Here is an 18,954-nt window from a genome sequence, read left to right on the forward strand (position 1 = left end):
AAGAGGTAAGCCTGTCCTCAGACAGACTTCTCCTCTGGATTTGTAGGCATAGAGCAGGTGAGCAAGCCAAATTGAGAAAGAAGAATTTATCCTGGAGATACAACATATTAGTGCAAGCCTTTCTGTTGGAAGAACAGAAGGGGAGAAGATTATCATCCATAGAAATGTTAGAAAATGTGGTAGTTGGAATTTTTGGTTCTCATAATAACTTTAGAGCACTATAGATTTGTTGGAGAACAGTTCTGGACCAAAAGGAATTTTTGTTCCCCAAATGCTAATAGTTTCCTGTTTGAGAAACACTGTATATTAGTGTACTGTCTCCTGTATAGTAGCCTTTCCTCCATCCCTTCTCCTTTAATTTTTAACATGAAGAACCAGATTTACTTTGGCCTCTACACTCCTAACATCTGTGTTGGGAACCCTTCCCATGCAGATTACCTACTACTGTCTTTGCAAAGAAAGGCATACTCTTGTATATGGGTTTCTGTATTTGCTCTGAATGGCTGCCCCTCCACTGTGCCTGCATCTTTGTTGACTCCAAGCTTAGATTTTTGTCTATGAATACTTTGGGAATTAGTACTTTGTATTTTGTTTTAAATCATTAAATATTGATCATAAATTCCAGATTTTGAGTAGGATCAACTCATTTTGGTCATTTCCACTAGAATGCTTCCACTGGTATCTACCTGGTTTCCCCTTATCCTGTGACCACCATCAAAGAGTTAACATTTTATTGCTTTCCTGTACTCTCTCAATGTTAATAATGCACTAGGAGGTATTGTTGTAGGAGTTTTCCATGTATTATTTAGCAGCAACAACCTTGTGAGATATTATTGTCATTCTCCATTTAACAGGTGAAAGAAGCTGACTTGGGGATGTTAGGTCACTTACTCAGCTTTTTAGGACTTGTTAAGTGGTAAATCCAGGCTCTTAACCACTAAGCTTATCACCTGACTATAGTTCCTTCGTAGTGTTCTTATCTGGTTTTATACACATTTACACATTTTGGTCTACTAGTTTGAGTTTTTGACGAGTATGTCTCAAGTCTCTTTAGTTGTGTAACATAACATCATACCTCACCTGTAAGCCCTCAGCTACTGTGGATTAAATTAGCTGAGCACATTCAGTTTTCTTTGATTTAGCATAGCTATAACTAAATTAGAATTTCAATATATTAGCTTGAGAGCTAAGGTATTGACAATATAAGGAAAACAAGTTTATTAGAGAGAGAGAGAGAGAGAGCGCGCACAAGCATGGGGAGCTGCAGGCTAGAGGGAGAAGCATACTGCCTGCTGAGCAGGGAACTCAAATGTAGGGCTCTATCCCAGAACCCTGGGATCATGATCTGAGCCAAAGGCAGGTGCTTAACCAACTGAACCACTCAGGCGCCCCAGTTGTGTCATAATTTAAATTTTAAAGAAACTTGATCCAAATTTAAGAATTTTGCTGCTTTGTTGCAATTATCTAAGAAATAGTCCAAATGACTAAAATTATGCTTAAATCTTTCTAAAAGCCATAGAAAGAGATTTAATTTTTCATTTAAAGAATTCTATAAATTATCCAGCATGGTTCTAGTGAAATAACAAAAATAAATTTTAACATGTTATGAAAATTTGACTTACTTATATTTTCGATGAGAAATCTAGTTTGTTGAGTCAAATGGGAATGAATATGCCACCAAATGTGGTCACCAAGGATTTTTATATTAAAATAGGCTCTAGGCCTAATTTATTAAGAATAGCTCATTTAATTAGTTCTAAAACTGGGTAGAAATCCTTACATAAAACAATTCTAAAGAGCATTTGGAACAATATAGGTGGGTAAATGCCATTTATTTTATTATATTTGCCTTATATGCTGAATTATAGTATAGAAAGTTAGAAACATATATAAGGAGAATTACAGAAAAAGCCATTTTAATAGACTAAACATTGAAACCACTTCTATCTTTATATCTTTATAACTTTTATAATTCGTTGAAAGTTGATAGCTTTAAGATTAAGGCTTTATAAACTACACCACATTTTGCCAATTCCAAGTATTGTGCAGATGTTTTGTTGGTAAATAATATATAATTTAAAACTGTTCTTGATTTTAATGAGAAAAATGTTACATTTTTGTGACTAAAACTGTATTATGAAGAATCTAGGATGTGTACCAGATTGTGGGCTGGTTTCTGGGAATACAGGTTTCGACAAGACAAATATAATTTCTATGCTTGTCAAACTTAGAGTTTAGAAATTATACATTAAACAAATACCAAAATAATTATAGGTCTATCAGAGTCACAATGTATAGAATATCATGAAAATATATATTAGGAGAATTTTTCCTAATCAGGGCAGCCAGGGACCTAGAAATTCTGTTCCTGAAGGATGAGTATGAATTAGGGACACAAAGTGGTTGCGCATATCTGGTGCTAAGTGGAGGGGGAGCTTTGCATTAGGACAGGAATTAGATTGGTATAACTAAAGCTATAAACAGTGGTGTATATTGAATCTAGCAATGTTCTAAGATGGCTTATGCGCCATAAAATCTACATTTCGGTTACTCATACACATGTACACGAGGCCGTTGTGGTAGTCTGGCATAGAAATGATAGCTGAGACTCATCAGTGAGTGATGGAATGAAATTGTTGGATTCCGCAAATTAGGCAGAATCTACCTTTGCTATAAATTACTTTTCCTACTGTTCCAAATATTTTTGCTATTTTTTTGCCCATTTTTTTCCTGTTTATTTTTGTGGGGCTTTACTTTCATTAATACTTTGCGACTGTTTTAATAGAGGCTCTGAAGGGAAAAAATATAAACTCAGGTAGTCATTCACCATATTTAACTGAACCCTCCTGACACTGATTTGAAATGTCACTTTTAACATATATTAACGTGGTTAGCTTTAACCTCTTTCAAGATGTGTCTGTTGCCATGCCATGACTGCATGATTTTAATTTATACTGTTTATACTGTTTTTATCCTTGATAATACAGGTACCTCGTTTATATTTGTGCTTTTTTTTTCTAAAATTATTGGCTAGTTTTACCCATTTTCTCTTTCAAATAAATTTCAGAATAGCTTTACAAAAACTCCTGTTGGGATTTCTATTAGGATTTACTCATTTTTTTTAAAGAATAACTTGGAGAGAATTGAGATTTTTATAGTATTGAATCTTCCTATCCCAGAACATAGTCTCTTCATTTATTTATTTTAAATATTCTTTATTCATTTTTCTTATATCTATCTGGATGAACATTTTTATTTTAGCATTATTTCTTACTCGTAGATCTTGTTGATGTTTTCTAATTGATTATAGCTATTATTTAGAAAATTTTCTTTTTTTGTTTATTGCTCCTATATCTAGTCCCTTAGCCAACTTTAACTTTAAACTAACTTAAATTTTTCAGCTGATTCCATGAGACTTTTCCAAGTAGCTAGTTATATCTTTGGCTTAATATATTATTAATTAATTAATTATATATATTTAACATTCATCTTTTTTTAGAGTTTGATCAAAACTTTGAGTATAGAGGCACTTGGTAGCTTAGTCGGTTAAGCATACAACTTGGTTTCTGCTCAGGTCATAATCTCAGGGTCATGAGATTGAGCACTACTACATCAGGCTCTGCACTCAGTGGGGTGTCTGATGGAGATTCTCTCTCTCTCCCTCCCTCTACCTCTCCCCCCACCATAAATAAATAAATCTCTATAAAAAAAAAGCCTTCAATGTAGTTTTGAAAAGTAGCGATCTTAGTGGGTGTTCTGGTCATGTCTCTGACTTTAATGGTAAAGCTTTTGCCATTTCTTTATTAAGTATGGTGTTTCATATAGATTCTAGTATAAAATGACTTTCTTCTATTACTATGGTATGACTTTTCCATTAGGATTCAGTTTTGAATTTTATTTAATATAGTATATTCAAAGCATTGAGATGATAGGATTTTTTTTCTTATAATAAATTACATTATATATTTTTTAATGTAAAATCATTTTTACATAACTAGGATAAACTCTACTTGGCCTTTTTTTTTTTTTTTTTTGGCCACTGTTGTTTTTTAAAACCTGGCTACATTCAGTTTGCTTATATATTGTTTAAGATATTTGCCTATTTGCTCATAAGTGAGTTTAACATAATTTCCTTTATTGAGTTTTGAAATCTGCATAAAAGTTGGAATACTTTAAATCTTTTCTGTTTTTGTTTTTTTTTAATGCGAAGTAGCTCTTCTTGAAGTTTTGATGGAATTTCTTCTTTTTTCTCCAAAGATTTTATTCTTAAGTATTCTCTACACCCAAATGGGCCTCTGACTTATAACCCAAGATCAACAGTTGCATGCTCTACTGACTGAGCTAGCCAGGAGCCCCTGGTAGAATTTATTCTTAAGTCTTTCCTGGCCTATTGTCTTTTTAAGAAGGTAGATCTTTGAAAACGTTTTCAGTTTCTTCTTTTATGATCTGTTTCTATCTTCTAAACCTCAGTAGTTGACATTTTCCTAGAAACTCTCTACTTGACTAGATTTTAAAAGTAGTTTATTACATTCTTTTAATCTTATGACTGCAGTTATTTTCTCATTGCATCTCTGTTACTTGTGTCTTTTCTTAATCAGACTAGCCAAGCATTTATGTATTTTTATTGGTCTTTTGAAAGACCCAGCTTATTAATCAAATTATTTTTTATTCATTTTTGCTTTCCCTTTTATTCCTTCTTTCTTTTTATGGATATCCCATCACCTTGTGGATTTTGGTCTTTTGTGATCCACAGCAGTTTTATATTTTTCTTCTCATTGAGGAAATTTACTAGTGGCAGAATTTTTCAGTTTGATCTTCCTGCACACTATAATTTCATCTTTTTTCTTTTTCTTTCCTTCCCCCTACCCAGTAATTCTGTTTCATTGGCAGTTAATGCTTCTGTTTGTTGAATTTGGTGAGTCATATTTATGTTACTTGTTTTCATAGGTGTTCAGTGATTCCTTATTCGATCTGTAAATGAACAATCTAGATTAAGTATATTTTTCTCTCACATAAGAATACCATTTATATATGTCATTGAACCTAGCTTCTGAATAAAGGGCCTATCCTATAATCATTATGGAGGAGGAGTAGAATTTGCAGAAAACTAACCTTCTGAGTTTTGGAATTTTCTTTTCTTGCTGGAAACCTCTGAGTAAGTGGGAATGTTTTGCTTCTCTGGCACTACAGAGAGCTTCCTATTTTATATATTAAGCTTTTACATACACTAGAGTTGATAGGTTTAGTTTATGTTATAAATGTTATAGGGTTAATTCTCATTACTCTTATAATTTTCTCATTTGTTTTTTCATATGCTTTTGGGATTACTTTATTAAAAAGGACAATTGCATTTTTTAAGTAGTTCATGTTATTAGGTAACTAATTTATAAAGTCAAACCAGTGGATTGATATACAGGGAACCATTCCTTCATACTGCCCCAGAGCATCCCAATACATGAAGGAGAGAGCAATTATGCCCTGTCAGAACACTGTTCATTTTGTTCATGACACAGTATGGAATGAAAGTGTCAGAGCAGATCCCTGCATCCCAGAGAAGTTTTGTTAGTATTTTTACATCCTAGTGTAACTGGAACATGTACACCTACTACCTCACCAATTTTCCCACCAGTTCCTGTCTGCCTTTCCTCCTAATCCACTCTGAGATGCCCCAACCTCAGATGGTTCCCATTCACCCAACTGAAAAGGAGAAGATATGGAAGAAACCAAGTCTCCTTATTCCAACTCTTTCCCTTTAGGATTAAATAGCATGGAACAGGGCAGGTAAAATATCAAAACCAAGAAGAAAAAGTAAGGAATCTTAAGGAAGCTTTGACAGGTATGTTAAGAATAACATCTGAATTCAGCTCCAGAAAAAAATTGCTGTCAGGGAAAACACAGTCTTAGTGTATGTTCTGAAACTGCCCACAAGAAAGGACTAGGGAGTGATCCTTTAGGCATTGAGCTCTAGAAGCTTCTGACTCAGTGAGGCTTAGGCTGGACCAGTCTGGATCTGCCCAGCAAGTATACTGTAATCTGTCTGGCTCAGCCCAGCAAGAGTCCTTCAGTTCAGCTCCATTGAAGAGTATTCCTATTTGTTACAGTGTCTTTAAAACTCTTCAAGGAGGTGCTTGAAATGTTTACTCTCCTAACTGGAGGGGAAGTAACTGATGGTTGTTGGGGAGACTTTAGGAAATTGGGTTAGGTCTCCAGCTGCTGACTACTTTTGTTACTGAGAGCTCCCACTTTATGCCTTGGCCATGGTGGCCAGCTTGGTCAGGGTCTCCTGATAGAACAAGTACTCTAGCCACAGACCTCTGTCCCATAGTGGGCCATCTCAGCCATAGGATATAGTGAAGGCTTTGAGTACTTCTTGAAAGAAGTATTAGTGATTCAAAGATCTAGCAGGTGGGGTGAAGTTCTTCCCCATAAAACAGTGAGGATGCCATCCTTAGCTTGAAATGGGATCTCAGAGGCATGGACAACGGCCAAAGCTTTCATCCTGGACAGTTGTAACAATTCTGATTTCCCTGGCTTTCCAGATGTAGCAACCTTGTATCATCCATCGTATTCAGGGAGCTGGGTTCAAGCTGGATATCCTAAAGCTTGAACAGTATAATCTCCCCTCCTTGAAGTCTTTGGGGACATGAGGTCTCCTTCAAGATTTCCTTGTAAAGCACACGATTTGCTTTTTCCTAAAACTAAACAGCAGAACAAATATCAGGTTCCTGTAGACATTCACCAGCACAACGTTGCCCCTGAACAACCAGTTACTGCCATATGCTGTGACTTCCCAACCTGTGTAGAACTGTGTTGGTTTTCCTTGCTCCCTTGCCGCATCAGCTCAGGTTTCCTGGAGACCCCTGGCCATTTTCTTATGGGGAAAGGACAAGTCAGACCTGGCCTGAAAACATGTGGATGGGTCTATTGCATTTTGATCAGAATCCCATTAAATGTACCAATTGGTTTGGGAATGCTTGGCAACCTAATAATATTGATCTCTTTTCCAGAACATGGGATATTTGGCAGATTTATCAGTGTTTAATTAAATTTCATATAATCGGGGCACCTGGGTGACTCAGTCAGTGGTTGAATGTTTGCCTTTGGCTCAGATCAAAGTGCTCCTGGAGTCCTGGGATCCAGTCCCACATCAGGCTCACCTCAGGGAAGCCTGCTTCTCCCTCTGCCTATGTCTCTGCCTCGCTCTGTCTCTCATGAATAAATAAAATCTTTTTAAAAATTCATATAATCAAGAATCAATAGCAACCTATGAAGATCTTTAAAATAACCAAGGGTATGTTTTACCACCTCCACCACTTTTCCTCTGACTTAATTAAGCACCGATATAAAAATTTAAGTACCTCAAGAACCAATACAGAAGGTACATCTTAGAAAGATTTTCAGTATAACAATTTGGTGGTATTAAGATATTGTTGTTTGTTAGGTGTGCTAACAGTATTTTGGTTACATTATTTTAAAAGAGCCCTGATCTTTTAGACATATGTACTGAGATGTCTTTTCTGTGATTTGCTTCAAAGTTATATAGGATAGAAAGTATATAGGAGTATGAAACAAGGTTTGCCATGAGTTGGTAGTTGTTAGAGCTGATAACTATTTAGTTCATTATATTATTTTGTCTCCTTTTACAAATGTTTGGAGTTTATCATAACAAAAGTTAAAAATAAATATAGACTGTCAAAGAAAAAAGACATCATGAGAAGTAGAGCTAAATATAGCTATAAGATAAAACTACTTCTAAAGATTATTGATTATCTTGTTCTCTACGGACTGAAAGGTACACATTGAGCCTCAAACAAAATTATGAAATAGACTATGTATTTTTTATTTCCTAGGTCTCCTTTCTTCATTTTAGCCCAGTGTAGATTTTCCTTCTCCTTGTTCTAAGTGCACATTTTTCTCCTGTTTACATCTTTTTTTTTGTTTGTTTTTTTGTTTGTTTTTTTTTTCCTGTTTACATCTTTGAGAATTGTTGTTCACAGAGTGAATAGGAGACCTAGAGATGAGCCTGTTCAGATTAAAGTACAAAAGAACGCCTTGGGAGGGATTTAAGGAGTAGAAGTCAGGGAATAGATCTGATAAAGTGTTGGAAAAATATTTGAGCACTTGGAAAAAATTACTGACAGAAATGATATGTAGGATTCCCATATGTTGACTTTATTAAAAATTGCTAGTCTGGGGATAGGGGAAGATAAAAGCTTAACCCTCTAGTACTCTAACAGAAAATAAAGTCTAAAATGGGTAAATGAAAAAGAAGCAATATTAGCATATTATCCAGAAATACAGATGTGATTAAATGAAACTATAATAAATTCAGAAAAAAAAAGAAAAAAAAAAGAAACAAAAAAAAGAGAGGAAAAAAAAAGAAAAAAAATCAGAGTGGTGTAAGTTGGGAGGAAGGAGGACAGTATGGACCAGAGAACTGCAGTATTTCATTATAGCCAGTAAGTACAATCTGATTTTTAAAAGTTTATATTTTGGGATCCCTGGGTGGCGCAGCGGTTTAGCGCCTGCCTTTGGCCCAGGGCGCGATCCTGGAGACCCGGGATCGAATCCCACATCGGGCTCCCGGTGCATGGAGCCTGCTTCTCCCTCTGCCTGTGTCTCTGCCTCTCTCTCTCTCTCTCTGTGTGTGTGTGACTATCATAAATAAATAAATAATTATTTTTAAAAAGTTTATATTTTATTTTAATAAAAATAAAAAATATTAAAACCTGCAATTTTATTTAGCTTATTCCAAGAGGAATAAGAGGAGACAAAACTAATAAAATTAATCTGAATAATATTAAGACTATGATATTGAGTGAAGTAGGAGTCTAGCTTCACTCTCCTACATACGTGTATTCTGTTGTCACAGTACCATTTATTGAAAAGACTATATTTCCTCTGTTGAATTATCTTGCCACCCTTGTTGAGAGTCATTTGACCTTAAAGATACAGATTTATTTCTGGACTTTAAGTTGTGTTTTTTGTTTTTTTAAGATTTATTTATTTGAGGGGGGTAGGGTAAGAGAAGAGAATCTTCAAGCAGACTCCCTACTGAGTGTGAAGCCTGATCACATAACCATGAGATCATGACCTGAGCAGAAACCAGGAGTCAGATGCTTAACCAGCTGAGCCACCATGTACGCCTGGACTCTTACGTTTTATGTCTCTCTATGCTATCATCACACAGTGTTGATTACTGTAGCTATTAGTCAGTTTTGAAATGAAGTGTGAGTCTTCTAACTTTGTTCCTTTTGAAGATTGTTTGCCTATTTTGATTCCACTGCATTTTTCATATGAATTTTAGAATCAACTTCTCAGGTTCTGAAAAAAGAAAAAGAAAAAAAAAAACAGAGAAGAGCCAGTAGAGATTTTGATAGCGATTGCATTAAGTCTGTAGATCAATTTGGGGAGTGTTGCCATCTTAAATTAACAATATTAAGTCTTCCAATCCATGAATGTAGGATATCTTTCTATTTATTTTAGTCTTCAGTAATTCTTTCAGTGATGCTTTATAGTTTCAGTGTACAGGTCTTACACTTCCTTTGTTGCATTTATCCCAATTTTTTTTTTACTGTTTTTGATGCTGTTGTAAAAGGTGTGTTTTCATAATTTCATTCTCAGATTATCCATCGATAATATTTAGGAATGTTTTTGATTTTTGTATTTTTACCTTGTATCCTACAACCTTTCTGAACTCATTTATTCTAATAATTTTTTTTGGCATATTCCTTAGGATTTTCTATATACAAGGTTATGTTATCTGCAAAACAAGATAATTTTACTTCTTTCCAGTGCCTTTTATTTCTTGTCTAACTGCCTTGTTAGGCAAGAATCTCCACTACAATGTTGAGTGTAAGTGGCAAGATTAGAGATATTGCTTTGTTCCTGATCTTATGGGAAGGTATCCAGTCTTTTACTATTAAATATGATATTACTTTACTTACAGATTCTTCATAGATACCTTTCCTCTAGTTCAGGAAATTTCCCTTCTAAGTTTGTTGAATGTTTTTATCATGAACAGGATTTGGATTTTGTCAAATGCTTTTTCTGTGCCCATTGAGATATCATGTAGTTTTATTTTATGTTCTGTTAATACAGTGTATTATACTGATTGATTTTCACTTGTTGAAGCATTCTTGCATTCCTGAGATAAGTTGTACTTGTTCCTTGTGTACAATCCTTTTTATATGTGACTAGATTCAATTTGTCAGTATTTCATTAAAAGATTTTTGCGTCTGTGTTTATAAAGGATATTGACTGTAATTATCTGGTGATACTTTTTTTGTGGATTTAGTATCAGGATCTCATAAAATAATTGGGAAGTGTTCCCTCCTCTTTTTTTTTTTTTTTTTTTTGGAAGAGTTTGTGAAGTACTGGTTTTAGTTTCTCTTTAAAGTTTGGTAGAATTTACCAGTGAAACCATCTGGTTCTGGGCTTGTGGGAAGTTTGTTGATTACTAATTCAATCTCTTTATTTTCTTATAGGTTTATTAAAATTTTGTATTTCTTCTTGAGTAATGTTTTAAACTAAAAAATATATATATATAAAGCAAGTGTAAAGTGGTAAGTATGTTAAGGTACTCTGATAAAGCCTAAATTGTGTATAAAAACATGTCCTCCCAATTCAGGAGAATTCAGTGTGAAACTTAATACCATTTTTAACAATTCACGTTTTTAAAACATGACTTTTCAAAAGTGTTGTTAATGTCTTTATTTGAATTATTTTAAATCTATCAAATATTTTATAATTCTATTTCATAATGGCTTCGAATTTAAGGGTTTGGTTTCTTTTTTTGTTGTTTTTATCTCAGCAGCAATGCAGCAAGTGTTGGATAACCTTACGGAGCTCCCTTCATCTACAGGAGCAGAAGAAATAGACCTAATTTTCCTCAAGGGGATTATGGAGAATCCTATTGTAAAATCACTTGCTAAGGTATAGTGGTTTATTCATAAGCTTACTAAATAATTTTTAAGATTGTCTTTACAGAGATTACTATTTCAGAACTTGATACGCTTTTGGCTTAGTTAGCAAATAATAACACTTATCACATAATGAAATCTTTATGCACACAAAAATTAAACCGCTTTTGCCTTCCCTGTGCTAACTTAAAATACAAGATAAAATAACTTTTAGTTTTAGCCTAACACATTTAAAATTTTAGGGGAAATTATAACCAAACAGTCATATTATAACAGGACTTAAAAAAAAGAACCTAGTACTGTCTCCATTTCAGCAAAAGCAAGATACTGATTTTCTGTTACGTTAGACTGTGTACCTGTTTTTCATTTCAGTTCTTGATTTCCTATATCTAGTACTTTTTGAAAACTTGTTTTCTTTCGGATAACCTTGATATTTTAAGTCTATTTTTATAGTCTATTATAGGAGTCTCCTTAACTCATCTGCAAATAGACTTTTACAGGTATTGTTGGTCCAGTTTATTTCACTTACACTGTTTCTTGTATTAATTTTTATGAACACCACTAAAGCTTGGTGTATTAACTACTTCACCACCCTGTTCTCCCATTCTTCAGCCTTCCTTCAAATGATTCTTGCTTTCAGAAACCTGTGCCATGTGCCCTCTATGACCTCTCCTTCATGTCATCATCTTGTCTTTACATTTGCTTTCTGCACTCGCAGCATGTTGATTTCACCCTCTCTGGTAATTGTTATTTTTTTTAAAGATTTTATTTATTCATTTGAGAGCATGTGGGTGGTGCAGAGCAAAGAGAGGGAGGGAGAGTCTCCAACACACTCCCCATCATGCACAGAACCCGATGCAGGCTCCATCCCATGACCCCAAGATTATGACCAAGCCGAAATCAAGTCAGAGACTTAACCAACTGTGCCACTCAGGCAAGCCCAAGAATTGTTTTTTAACCACAATCTATTACTTTTTTTCTTTTATCTTTGAAACATCACACCTTTTTTTTTTTTTTTTAATTTTTTTTTTATATTTATTTATTTTTTTTTTATTTATGATAGTCACAGAGAGAGAGAGAGAGGCAGAGACACAGGCGGAGGGAGAAGCGGGCTCCATGCACCGGGAGCCTGATGTGGGATTCGATCCCGGGTCTCCAGGATCGCGCCCTGGGCCAAAGGCAGGCGCCAAACCGCTGCGCCACCCAGGGATCCCATGAAACATCACACCTTTTACAAAATCTCCCATTTGTTAAAGTCAATGATACAAATTCTTCATTTTATTCACAAACTTAGTCATTTCTAAGATCACATGATATAAAAACTTTGGGTCCTAAGTGGAACTCTAATCTACTTGTATATCACTCAACTGGAATTTTTATTTTAATTACTTTTTAAAAAATATTTATTTTTTTGAGAGAGAGAGTGCATAAGCATGAGCCAGGGGAGAGGTGGGGAGAGGGAAAGAGAATCCTCAAGCATAGTTCCTACTGAGCACGGAGCCTGACACAGGGCTCCATCCAGGAGCCCGAAATCATGACCTGAGCTGAATCCAAGAGTCAGCTGCTTAACTAACTGAACCACCCAGGTGCTCCAGCTTTAGTCATTTTTTTGAAAAAGATTGTATTTATTTATTCATGAGAGATGCAAAGGGAGAGGCAGAGAAATAGGCAGAAGGAAAAGCAGACTCCCTGCAGGGACCTGATGTGAGACTCGATCCCAGGGCCCCAGGATCACAACCTGAGCCAAAGGCAGATGCTCAACCACTGAGCCACCCATGCATCCCTAGTTTTGGTCACTTTTGGTTTCAGTTTTGCCAAAGTTTATTAGATAGTCCTCTGTCTTAATAGTAATAGGATATGGTTTACTTTCAAATTCAAGCTTCTTGTCATAAATAACAATTACTATACTGTATCAAGATAAATTACTTCAGGGTCTATTGAAATATGTAGAGGCTATTTAAGCCTGTATTAAACTAGTTTAGGGCTCAGCACAAAGTCTGCTTGGATTCTCTCTCCTTTTCCTTCTGTCCCTCCTGTTCATGCTCTTTTTCTTTCTCAAATATATAAATCTTTTTGAAAAATTAAGAACTAATAGTATCCAGCATTCAAGCAGTTTCTCAATAAATAGAAACAATGACAGTTTAGTATTCCTACAATGAAAGAAAAGAAATCCCAAGAGGAAGGGAAGACTTCTACTTCCAAGAAAGAGATATTAAGTCACAGCTGGCCAACATTCCCTGTACAACAAATAAAAAATGGTTGTTACTGAGGAAACAGGATGTTGCTAGACAGGAACATGTGACTAGTAATCATGAGAAAAATAACAAACATGAGCATGGGATGGAGTGGGGGTGACAGAGCAGAGGGAGAGGGAGAGAGTCTCAAGCAGACTCCTAGTTCCCCTGTCATGGGGCTCCATCCCTTGACCCTGAGATCATAACCTGAGCCAAAACCAAGAGTCAGACACTAGCCAACTTAGCCACCCAGGCATCCCTCCACATTATCTTTTTAAAAACATTTTTCTTTTGAAATAGAGTTGACACACAACATTACATTAGTTTCAGCTATACAACATAGTGATTTGACAAGTCTATACATTGTGCTGTGCTCACCACTAGTGCAGCTACCATCTGTGATCATATAACACTATTACAGTACTACTGACTGTCTTCTCACGCTGTACCTTTTGTCCAAGTGGCTTGTTCCATAACTGGAAGTCTGTATCTCGTACTCCCTTTCAACTGTTTTGCCCATCCTTCCACCTACTTCCCCTCTAGCAATCATCAATTTGTTCTCTGTATTTGTGGGTCTGTTTCTGTTCTTTGTTTATTTATTTTGTTTTTTAGATTCCACATGGAAGTGAAATCATGGTATTTTTCTTTGTCTGACTTACTCCACTTAGCATAATACACTATAGGTGCATCCATGTTTTGCAAATGGCAAGATCTCATTCTTTATTGATGGCTGAGTGATATTCTATTTTGTATTTATATATATGTGTATATACACACACACACATATATATATATATTTACATACACAACACACACACACACACACCCCACACACATCTTCTTTATTGATTCATCTATCGATGACATTTGGGCTGCTTCCAAATCTTGGCTATTGTAAATAATGCTGGAATAAACATAGAGGTGCATACATCTTTTTGAATTAGCATGTTTGTTTTCTTTACATATACCCAATAGTGGGATTACTAGATTATATGGTATTTCTGTTAATTTTCTGAGAGACCTCCATACAGTTTTCCATAATGGCTGCATCAGTTTGCATTCTCACTAGCACTGCACAAGGGTTCCTCTTTATCCACATCCTTGCTAACATTTATTTCTTGTCTTTTTTGCTTCTAGCCATTTTGATAAGTGTAAGATGATCTCATTCTGGTTTTAATTTGTATTTTCCTGATGATTAGTGAGGCAGAGCATCTTTTCATGTGTCTGTTGGCATCTGTATGTCTTCATTGGGAAAATGTCTATTTAGGTCTGCCCATTTTTATATCAGATGATTATTATTATTTATTTTGGTGTTGACTTGTTAGAGTTCTTTATATTTTTTCCATATTAATTCCTATAAGATATATCATTTGCAAATATGATCTCCCACTCAGTATGTTTCCTTACTGTTTTCTCAATGGTTTCCTTCACTGCAAAAGCTTTTTACTTTTATATAGTCCCAATATACCACATCACCTTTTTTCATTCATCTATTGATGGACCTTTGGGTTACTTCCAGAACTTGGCTTTTTTAAGTTGTGCTGCAAACAAAAAACTCTAAAATATAGTGAACAACTGGTAGTTGCTGGAGAGAGTGAGTAGAGGATGTGTGAAATGAATAGGGAGATTAAGAGGTACAAACTTCCAATTGTAAAATATTTAATATATATATATATATAGTCTTGGAGATTAAAAGTTTAGCATAGGGAATATAGTCAGTGATACTGAAATAATGTATGGTGACAAGCAGTAACTACATTTACGGTGAGCACTGAATAATGTGTTGATTTGTCAAATCAATGTACACTGAAACTAATATAACACTATGTTAATTATGCTTTAAGACACAATCAAATGGATATTCAAGGACTCAAAAATATAATATCTGAAATTTAAAAAGCTAATTTGATGGGGTTAATGGATTCAGTAACAGAGTTATTTGAAAAATCCCCAAGTATCTGGACATTAAACAACGTACTTCTAAATAGTCTCAGGGCAGAGAAGAAATCACAAAGAAACAGAAAAAAATATTTTGAATTGAATGAAAATGAAAATATATGTCAAAACAATGCTTATAGGAATAATAAAAATAAGATTATATGTTTAATATAAGACAAATAGACAAAGCCAGTGTGACTTTAAATATATCAATATATCAATAAAATCAGTAAACCTGCAGCTAGACCCAAATTACTAGTAACAAGAGTGAAAGAGAGGACATCACTACAAATCCAACAGACATTGCAAGAATAATAAACATTATGAACAACTTTAGGACAATATGACAACTTAGATGAAATTGACTAATTCCATAAAAGATACAAACAAGCCTATATAAGAATAGGAAACCCAAATAACTCTATATTTTTTAAACTGAATATTGCAGTTTAAAACCTTTCTACAAAAGAATCTCCAGCCTAAATGGCTTCACAATAATATTCTATCAAACATTTAAGGAAGAAATAATACCAATTTTACTTGATTTCTTCCAGAGAAAGGGGAAGAGAAGGAAACATTTACTATTTTATGAGGCTTAGTGTTACCCTGTTAGCAAAGCCAGCTGTAGACATTTCAAGAAAGGAAAACTGTAAAAATGGTATCCTTCATGAACATAGACTTCAAATTCTTGAGAAAATACTAGCAAATCAAATTCAGCAACATATAAAAAAAGATTATACTCATTGTCAAATGAGTTTTGACTAAAAAAAATGCAATACTGCCTTAGCATTTGAAAACCAATAAATGTTGGTCACAATTTTGCTGATATGATAAAAATCATGTGATTATGCTAATAGTTGCAGGAAAAGCATTTTACAAAAATGAACATTCATTTTTGATAAAAACTAGGTAAACTTAGAAGAAACAGTCTCAACCTGATGGACATCTATTAAAAAAAACCACAGTTGACATCATAATTCATGATGAAGATAGAATGCTTTCTTTATGGGATCACTTCTCTTCAACCATCACTTATATTCACTTTTGTACTTGGGGTACTAGGCAGTACAAAATGACAAGGAAAAGTAGATACATAAAAGGCATACAGATTAAAGAAGAAAAAATAAACTTTCTTTATTCACAGATGACATTATTGTTTCTGTTGAAAATCCTAAGAATATACCAGAAGGAAGAAAAACAAACCTAGAACTAACAAGTGAGTTTAGCAAAGTCATAGGATACAAGATCAATCTACATAAATCAGTTGTATTTTTATATACTAAAGAAATAGGAGTAAATTTAACAATATGTGCTAGACCTATACACTGAAAACTAAAAAAGACATTGTTGAAATTAAAAGCATACATGCATACATACATCAGCGTTTGGAAGGCTCAGTACTGTTAACATGTCAGTTCTCCCCACACTGATCTGTAGACTCCATAGAATCCAAGTCAAAATTTCAGGCTGATATATTGGTACTGAAATTTATGAAGGACGTAGACTAACCAAACCAGTTTTAAAAAAGAAGAAAATTTAATGTTCTCCACAGCCTGATTTCAAGGATTACTATTACCCTATGATAGAGAAAACACTGTAGTATTGGCATACACATCAGTGGCACAGAATAGAGCCCAGAAAGAAACCAACACATGTATGGTCAGCTGATTTTTATCAGTAGCACCATGGTAATTCAATGAAGAAATGATAGTCCTTTGAATAAATGTGCTGGAACAATTGAATATTTATATGCAAAAAAAAATTAACATCATCTTTTTCCTCACATTATGAACAAAAAATACCTCAAAGTGGATTATAGATCTAAAAGTAAGAGCCAAATTTTAAAACTCTAAAGTTTCTAAAGAATACATAAGGAAAAACTTTGCAACTTTGAGTTAGAGAAAGAATTCTTAGATAAGACATAAAAAGCATGAAGCATAATAAAAATTTGATTAATTAGATTTTATCAAAATTAAAACTTTCTGCTTCAAAAGACACCATTATAAAAATGAAAAGGCAAACTACAGATTGGGGAAAAATATTTGCAAAACATAGCCAGGCATACCTCATTTTATTGTGCTTCTCTTTGTTGCATTTCACAGATACTATGGTTTTTGTTTTTGTTTTTTAATTGAAGGATTGTGGCAACTCTGCATTGAGCAAATCTGTATCATTTTTACAGCAGCATTTGCTCACTTCATGTATTTGTGTCACGTTTTGGTAATTCTCACAGTATTTCCACTTTTTCATGATGATATTTGAATTGCTGCAATCTCATAATAAACCTTTTAGTGAGTGAGGAGGTTTTTTCTTAGAGAATGTGCAAACCCATGAGCAGGTGGGGGAGGGACAGAAGGTGAAGGAAAGAATCTTAGACTGTGCGCTAAGCACGAGCCTGACACAGAGCTCAGCCTAAGGTGCTGAAATCAAGAGTCAGCCACTTAACCAGCTGGTCCACCCAGGTGCCCCTAAGTGAGGAGTTGTTTCTTATGGGTGAGGAAAGACAGTGATTTTTTGAGATGGAATCTATTTTTGATGAAGATGCTATGAAGATTGTTGAAATGATAGCAACAGATTTGGAATGTTACATAAACCTAGTTGATAATGCAGTGGCAGGGTTTGAGAAGATTGACTCTAAATTTTGACAGAAGTTCTACTGCAGGGGAAAAGCTGTCAAACAGAATCTTCTGCTACAGAGAAATTTTTTATAAAAGAAAGAGCCCATTAATGCAGCCGACTTCATTGTCTTATTTTAAGAAATTGCCACAGCCACCCAGACCTTTAACAACACCACTCTGATCAGTTAGCAGACATCAAAGTCAAGGTGCAACCCTCTTTCAGCAAAAAGATTATGACTTGTCAAAAGCTCTGATGGTGGTCAGCAGTTTTAGCAATAAGGTAATTTTTCATGTATATACAATGTTTTTCAGACAAAATGTTATTGCACACTTAATAGACTACCCTGTAGTGTAAACATAACTTTACATGTGCTGGAAAAGCAAGAAATTCATTTTCATGACTTTATTGCAATACTCTCTTTGTTACAATGTTCACTTTATTGTGGTGGTCTGGAACTGAACCTGCACTATCTTTGAGAAAGCCTGTATCCTAAAAAGGAAGCTGTTCATTCATTGCTGGTAATAATGCAAATAGTACAACTACTTTAGAAGACACTTTGGCATTTTCTTACAATATTAACATAGTATTAGCATACAATCCAGCAGTGGTACTCCTGATAGTTACCCAAAGGAACTGATGGTTTATGTCCACACAGAAATCTACAAGTGAGTGTTTATAGCCTATTCATAATTATTAAAATTTGGAAGCAAACCATGATGTTTTTTAATAGGAGCATAGATAGTGTTATGCATTCATACAATGGAATATTATTCAGCAATAGAAAGAAATGAACTGTCAAGCTTCAAAACAACATGGAGGAAATGTAAATACGTACTGCTAGATGAAAGAAACCATCTGGAGAAGGAATACACTATATGATTCCAATTACATTCTGGGAAAAACAAAAGTTATAAAGACAGTATAAAAGAATCAGTAGTTGCCAGGGTTTGGAGGAGTGCAAGGGAAGGATGAATAAGTGAAGCGTGGAGCATTTCTAGAGCCATGGGATTACTCTGTATGATACTGTAAAGGTGCATAGATTACCTTATGCATTTGTCAAAACCCATGGGACCGTACAAGATTAAGAGTGGATCCTAATGTAAACTATAGTGTTTAGTTATTAACAGTGTATCAAATGGACTTATTAATTATAACAAATATATCACACACAAATGCAGGATTTAAGTAAGAGAAACTGAAGCGAGGCAGATACATGAAAATTTTCTGTACTTTCTGCTCAA

The 18,954-nt window shown here is 34.5% G+C and overlaps 1 protein-coding gene across 6 annotated transcripts in view; it reads left to right on the plus strand.

The window, feature by feature from the left end:
• Positions 1 to 18,954, plus strand: part of PALS2 (protein associated with LIN7 2, MAGUK family member) — a 107,063-nt gene that overhangs the window by 36,752 nt on the left and 51,357 nt on the right. For 3 of the 6 annotated variants that reach the window (XM_041727667.1, XM_041727672.1, XM_041727670.1), the window contains exon 2: positions 10,817 to 10,935. In XM_041727667.1, the coding sequence (XP_041583601.1) occupies positions 10,819 to 10,935 (117 nt within the window). In that variant the 5' untranslated portion in view covers positions 10,817 to 10,818. Of the gene's footprint in view, positions 1 to 10,544; positions 10,566 to 10,813; positions 10,936 to 18,954 lie in introns of those variants that run through there. The other 3 variants (XM_041727668.1, XM_041727669.1, XM_041727671.1) reach the window with 2 other exon arrangements.

Source organism: Vulpes lagopus, chromosome 13 (assembly GCF_018345385.1).
Source record: "Vulpes lagopus strain Blue_001 chromosome 13, ASM1834538v1, whole genome shotgun sequence".
Lineage (NCBI taxonomy): Eukaryota > Metazoa > Chordata > Mammalia > Carnivora > Canidae > Vulpes > Vulpes lagopus.